This window comes from Gavialis gangeticus, unplaced genomic scaffold (assembly GCF_001723915.1).
Source record: "Gavialis gangeticus isolate Ggan-Ray unplaced genomic scaffold, GavGan_comp1, whole genome shotgun sequence".
In the NCBI taxonomy this organism is placed as follows: Eukaryota; Metazoa; Chordata; order Crocodylia; family Gavialidae; genus Gavialis; species Gavialis gangeticus.
The window spans coordinates 258,167,905-258,175,078 of NW_017729032.1; the positions used below are offsets into that span (position 1 = coordinate 258,167,905).

At 40.9% G+C, this 7,174-nt stretch overlaps 1 protein-coding gene across 1 annotated transcript in view; it reads right to left on the reverse strand.

Moving 5' to 3' along the window:
• Window positions 1–1,255: 1,255 nt before the first annotated feature.
• LOC109302493 (T-cell receptor-associated transmembrane adapter 1) overlaps window positions 1,256–7,174 on the reverse strand; it is a 20,126-nt gene continuing 14,207 nt past the window's right edge. Inside the window, exons 3-6 of the mRNA XM_019524041.1 lie at window positions 6,645–6,681; window positions 5,243–5,304; window positions 3,804–3,868; window positions 1,256–2,415 (exon numbers count right to left, since the gene is read on the reverse strand). Of these exons, the coding sequence (XP_019379586.1) occupies window positions 2,146–2,415; window positions 3,804–3,868; window positions 5,243–5,304; window positions 6,645–6,681 (434 nt within the window). The 3' untranslated portion in view covers window positions 1,256–2,145. The remainder of the gene's footprint in view (window positions 2,416–3,803; window positions 3,869–5,242; window positions 5,305–6,644; window positions 6,682–7,174) is intronic.

Sequence of the window (7,174 nt, forward strand, 5' to 3'; positions counted from 1 at the left end):
CCCCCCCCACCAGCAGAGCCTGCTGTCTGAACTGTGTATGGGGGCCTGGTGCTTCCCTCCACAGCTGCGGTTCCCCCCGGAACCACCCGAGCCAGGTGCCTGCATGCAGGTGCTGCCTGGGGGGCGGGGGGGACTGCTGCTGCGGGGGGAAGCACCTACACCCCCCACCGCCCAGAGACCACTCCACCTGCCATAAGCTCGCCTCCCCTGTCCACCGGAGATACAGGTAAGTCAGTGGGGTGTGTGCACAACACAAGGGTTTGATCGGCCCTAAACTGTAGCAGTGTTTTTTAAACCCCTCTGCTTCAATTTAGGGCCCCCATTTTGTCTACACATGCCCCTTGTCACCAGGGTTGTCTGCTTGACAGGTAATTTAAATAAGTTAATTAATTGCCTTTGAGGTTTGGGGGGGGTTTAGCCCTATGCGTGTTTGGTATATCAACTGAGTTCAATATTCAATCTCTCTCTCAGGCTGTTTATGTACATGTGTGTGTGTGTATTTTTCTGGTGTGTAAGGTTAAGCACGAGTTTGTTGATAGATGTTGTGTTCTTGGATCTACTGTAGTAACTAAGCTATAAATACTTCCTTCAGATTTGATATGGGTAAGATAAACTTCCTCTTTTAGCGTTCTTGTATTTCAGTTCAAGCTTATCTTCTTATTTTTTGAAAATCTCAGATTGGTTTTTATCACAATGTGCAAAATACATTGTCTGTTCACTACTAGTATTTTTTCCTGGTTCCTTCATATTAGCTATTCTTTTGGAGACTTTCATTCTAAGAAAGATGCAGACACATTCAAGTACTACTTAATATTTTCAGATGGAACCCTGACCATTCATATTCTGTTTGTTTTGCATGTGAAGAGCTCCTGATGCCCTTCATCAGAGAAAAATATGTACCCAAAGGTGGCACCATTACAACCACGACCTATTATTATTATTAATATTTACACAAACCCAAAATGTTTCATATATTAAAAAAAGAACAAGACCCTTCCCCAAATAACTTTTAGCATGACAAAAGTCCAAATATGGTGCATGCACCATTTGAATCCTGTTGGAAATAAAAGGGCCTTTCTACTTTCCTAAAATAGCTTTAAAAGCACCAATGTAAAGTCACAGGGCATGTCTACATGTGCATTAATGTGCCACAGTTACTGCACATTAAGTTTAGTACCTATTATAACAGGTACTAACTCCATTGAGAAATTAGAAATTATCTGTTCATTAGCAGTAACTGGCACTACTGCGCCTTCTTAGTGATGGTAATATGTGGTAGAATTAGGTAATGTGTGGTTAGAAATACTACTGTGTATTTAGCATCTTGTGTAGACACGCCCAATAGAATCAAATAGAAAATTATGGGGGAAAAAATCTTCCCTAGGAGGTTTGTTTTTCTGGATCATTTACCATTTTCTTTACAAATAGCCGATGAAATGTTACGTTAGTAGAAGAGTAAGGAGGGAGATTCATTCTGGAAAAGGTCACCAAAAGGAAACCAAAAGTACACGTAAGGGAATTGTTAAGTTTTTCTGGATGTTTAAGTACTGAATTAAATGAACTGAAATTGCTCAATTATTCTCTAAACTTAAATATAACGACATGTTACTGTAGGTCACAGTGGGGAAGTACAGCATAACAAGTTTTTAATTGTACAATCAACCAAAATCTTAAATACACCAATCCTAAGGTGCCTCTAATTCCAGAATAATGTATGAAACTATAAAGAATAACAGTCAGAATGTGCTAGTAAACTGCAGAGGACTGACTGGGGCTTTCTGATTTCATTTCAGAAAAAGGGGTAAAATAAAAGGACTGAATCTAACCTAATAGCATAACAACACATTGCAACAGCTAATTGGGGCCAGATTCTGAGAGGTTTGCAGCTCCTGCAACTCCCTTGGGAAATGGGTGGATACGTGGGTGTCCAGCTCTTCTTCAGGTGGCCTCAGAATTAGCAGTCAAGGTTTAATGTCTTGCTATTTACTGGCCTAAATTAGTCTGCAGTTGCTTGTGACATCTCTTATCCATTTGTACCATTGATTGGTGCATTAATTTACCAGGTTTTTAATCCTTTTTATGCAGCATCTTCCTGTTGCATGACCAGGCAGAAGACCCTTTGTTTGGTATGATGACTCAGCTGGGTCATGAATCCCCTTCAAATGTTTTCTCCTTTGCTTTATGAATCAAACCAAATAATCTGATGGGGTCATCATGAATGGCTTCCGTTTCCATGTTTTCAGCAGCTAGCTGCTCACTATTGAGATAAATGCTAGCTTTAGAAGCCAGTGTGCTGCTTTTAGATGTCCTGTCTTCCTCCTCTTCTAGCGGAGCTTTTTTTTTCCTAGGTTTTCTGTGTTTTCCCTTAATGCTGTGATCCAGAGACGCGTAGCACATCTGATTTTCAGGTTGCACCTAAGAGGAGAATCATTGTATTTACTAATATTTGTACAGTATTAATCCTTGGCTGAACAACTACACCCTTTAAGCTTTTGTGCAAGTTTAGAGTGCAGTCATGGTAATGACTATACTATGGTCCAGACATTGTAAATTGCAGGGCATGTGGCTTGGGTCTGCCACACCACAATCGGTCAAGTATTGATTTAGATTTTCCCAGTATATTTCTGGCTCCGAGCTTATGTATTTTATTTTGAAAGCAGAAGTCTACAGCAAGCAATGCCATGCTGGTGACTCAGATTTTAGCACCTCATTTATTAGGTCATTACTTATTTTTCAATAATAGGTAGTACCTTTTGCCCCAAAACTAAGGATTCTCTTATCCTGCCACATCTTCTTTTTTAAATACATAATGTATTTAGAAATTATCTGATGAGCACAGTATAAATGATTAGTAGCCAAAATCCTAAAATACCTTCAACATATTTTAATATGTAACTTCACTTATTAGTAGGGGTTGGCCCAACTCAGAGGCAGCGGGGCAATTTCACAGGCAGATTGTGGGGCTGATTGTCATTTTTGGGGGCTTATCATGGCTGCCCCCACCCCCACCATGCCCCTGACCAAGGTGTCCCCAGGGCCCTGCCCCTCGCTGCCGATAGACTGCAAAGGCTGTCCATATGGCCCCACCCCTTACTGCTGATTGGCTGAGAGGGCTGTCTGCATTGTGGCCCCACCCCCCACTGCTGACTGGAGGAGAGGGGCAGAGCTCCATGACAAGCAGCCAGCCCTCATAGCCAATCAGCAGTGAGGGGTAGGGGAAGCAGCCATCTTGGGATCCCTGGTATGCTGGCAGCCATCACAGCTTCCCCTCTGGCAGGCTGCACAGCTGGGCCACAGCACTGTGAGGACTGCTGGCTCCAACTGGGGAGCCAGCATTTTATTTTCAGTAAGTTTTTTTTTACCTGCAGATTTTGCAGACATTGCCCACTTCCACAGGCAAAGCCAGCTTTCATGTTTTCCTCAAAATTGTGATTTCAGTAGGTCATTACTTGTTAGTGGCTAAGCTGATGTTTTTGACACAATGGAGCAAATTCCTTGTTAACCCCTCTAGAATCCATGTCATTAAACCCACAGTTTGCTTAGAGCTGTGTCCTTATGACTCGCGTTTACTCTTTGGCTGCTTGCAATGATCAAATGTCCTCATTAAGGCATGGATTTGGCAAAATCACCAAGTACACTGTTAAGTGCTTGGCTGAACTGGAATTGAAGGCAGTGTAACTTTTCCACTCTTTACTGCAGAAGAGGCTGGGGCTGACCACTACTAATGGACCCATGAAAGGAGTTGGAGATAAAATGTGTTTGTTGATGATGAAGGCTAAACAGAAAGGTAGAAATAAGGATACCTGTAATCCAGTAGAGGGTCTCTGGGGCTGAGCTGTCATCTGTTCATAGCAACATTCCTCCAAGGCTTATTAAAAAAGGAAAAATATTTCTTAATGGTAATGAGATACTGTCTATGATGAAAAGATACGCAGAAACGCTCCAGGATAGACCTGCATCTCCCACATCTACATTAGTGGAAATGAAAATTCAGAATTAAATGCTCACTCTGCTCTCCTTTGGGAAAAGAGGAAAATCCAGACTTAATTTCATTTTCTTCCTATACATGGGTCTATTTATTCTTGTGATTGTGGAACTGGACAGCAATTTTGGCTGTCCAGCAAGTATTTTTTTTTAATTTTGGGATAACTTTTAAATCATGAACAGTCTTGACCAGAGGTGTTTACCTCTGGCCTGTGGGCCAAATCCAGCTTAGAGATTCCCCATGGGTCTGGAAACTGTGCTGGTGTGTGCGGTCACTCCACAGCCAAATCCCACATGTGAGGCCATACTAGCAAGCCAGATCACACCTGCAGACTAACACTACATGTCAACCCTATGCTGGATCTGGCCTGCAGACCAACCCCACCCACAGAATCCAGCCCACAAACTGGCTCCTTGTCTCTCATCTGGTCTAGAGGGCTGAAGGTTGAGCACCACTGATCTTGACAGTGCCTTTAGCAATGTGACCTGTCAGTTCTCCGAGCTAAGCAAGGCTCCTCAGGGACCCGACCTGGACAGGTTGGTCGGTCAGTGTTGGAAGTTGCTAGGAGTCGGAGTAATTAGATTCAGCTTTTGATTCTGACAGTAATTTAGTGCAAACTTGGGTCAAGTTATTTCCTCTCTTAGGACCTCTTTAGGCACTGGTAAAAATGGATTCCTCCCTTTCTCATTGCTTAAGGAGGTGTTGATATACAAACTGAAAGTGGTTTAGTTGAATCAGTTGAAATCCATGTGGACAGTCTTATTTCAGTTTGAGCTGCTGATTTCAGTTCATTTTAAACCTGTTCCCAGTCTAATTAAGCTAAAACAAATAAAGCTGTTTACATAAAAAGTGTGTCCAGACAGCTTTATGCATGAGTATAGCACTGCACTTTACATTAAACAGCAGCCCCCTGCCTATAGACAAGCCCTCACGTGTTTGTTGAGATACTATAAGTAAAACTATTTACCAAACTCAGTTTTCATTCTCCTCCAAAATCGTTATGCACTGTCCTGGTTCCAATGTACCATGTCACAATTAGGGTAATAAATGCGGTAAATCTGATAAGCTTCATTTTAAAATGAACAACTAGAAGCAACTGGAGCAACATAGTTCAAGATTTTAAATTATTTTCAGTTCTGAAAGCGATGCATTTGAAACCTATCTAAGTATATCCCAATCATGCAGTTGTTCCAGTAATAACATCCAGTAAAATATTATTTCTGCATAACAATTTCTCAGGATTAAGACAAGTCTTACCTAGGACCTCTTGATTGAGGTTGCCATAAACTGGGCATTCTTCAGTGTAATAGTCATCGTCACTGCAATGAGGAATAAGAAATAACCAGTTCGTGCTGATGCTGCACATACTGAACTTGATTTTTGTCACCTATAAAGCAGTAGTGCCTAGAAGCCTTAACAGAGGTTAAGATTTTGTTGTTTTAAGCACTTTAAACATAGATAGAAATAAGATTGTACCTGTCTTAGAAAAGATGATAATTTTAATACATGTGGGAAGCAGTGTGTGAGAGAAAATGAGTATTGATTTTTTTATTTTTAGAGGGGCAGCTCACAGTTCTGTGTGTTAACTATATCTTTGGGACATACCTTGGATAATTTAATATCTGTAAGAGCCATGCTTGATATCAATATTATCCAGCATTTCCAGGACCTGTGTCTGGAAGGGATCTCCTGGGTCACTGTCCAGTCGTGTTACTGCCAATAATCGTATCTTATACCATATCCTTCTTCATAAACTTATGGAGCTCCATCTTTACCATTTAGATATGTTGCTTTGCTACTATATTACTAGAAGGCTGTTCCTGATGATCCACAGTTCTGGTGGTTAGAGTATTTCTAAATTCCAGCCTAAATGATTATACCTATTCGTTCTTGTGCCAATATTCTTCTTTAGCTAGAATATCTCTTCTCCCTTATGTGCGTTCACCTATTGCCCCGATGTATTTGTAAGCAGTAATAACATCCCTTGAAACACAAAATGCTAAAAGCATAAAAGGCAAAGGAGGATCAGAAAACAAAAAAATCAAAATAGCAATTGTAGTCCCTGACCAACATTACAAATCATCTGACATCCTCCAGTGTTTGTGTGAAACCATGCCCTAGAACAACGGATTAGATACTTTACATCAAGGGTGCCCAATTCATCTGGTACTGTGAGGCAGCTGAGTGGTATGGGGTCAGTCCACGGGCTGAACTGACCCACAGACTTGGTCTGCATTCTAGCATGTGATCTGGAGCAGCCAGACTGGGCATGGCATATGACCTGGTCCTGCTCTAGCTGCTGTCTAAATGTGAATCCTTAGATATGGGGAAGTCATGATTTTTCAGACCATTGAGGCAGAATTCTGAGATCTCCTTTTCACTCCATGGTTAAGCAATAATAAATGCCCACTTAGACTGATATCACAGCTTATTCAATCCCACCCTTCTTTTATAAAATGAGTGAAGTATTTTCCTGTATTTAAGTGATGTAATTTTTTCCCTGTTTCCTTTAAAAGGAATGCATCATCTGCCAGAAGTAGATGTTTCTTTGTAGACAAATATAAGACCAATGCTACGCCATCCCTTCAACTCCATCCCCAGTAACCTACCACTCTCTATCACCCTTCCTAAATCAAAGTGAACTTTATCTTCAACATACCGTGGATGATATTCTTGATAGTCTCTGTATGTGTAATCTGGAAAAGGGTTTGAAACATAGTTTAAGTAAAAGGAAAATGTAAATCATGCATGGTTGACACAGTTCAGCTCACTTTATTAAATTGTTTGTAACACAACTATGTTGTGTAGCTTGAAGGATACATAATGTGGGTTTAAAAATAGCTCTCAGGCACTGTCCCTGCTTTTTGTGCAAGAATGAAAGCTTTCAGCTCTCCAAGTCCTAAGTGGGGTTATTTTTCCTCTCAGATTCAGACTACTGATTGAGGACATTTGTTTTTACATAGGTTTTCCTTTATCATGGATCTAGATTCTGACTAGCACAACTTAATAACATTATTACTATTGTTATTGTTATTTTGGCCTTTTACAACAGGTCCCAGTCAAGGTCCCATGTGCCAGTTACATGCAGACTGCTGCAAAGGACTTGTAGGATAAGCATATGACGCATCACAAAAAATGAAGACAAAAATAATACAGGATGTGGAAGAACAAGGGTACAGTAGTAGGATC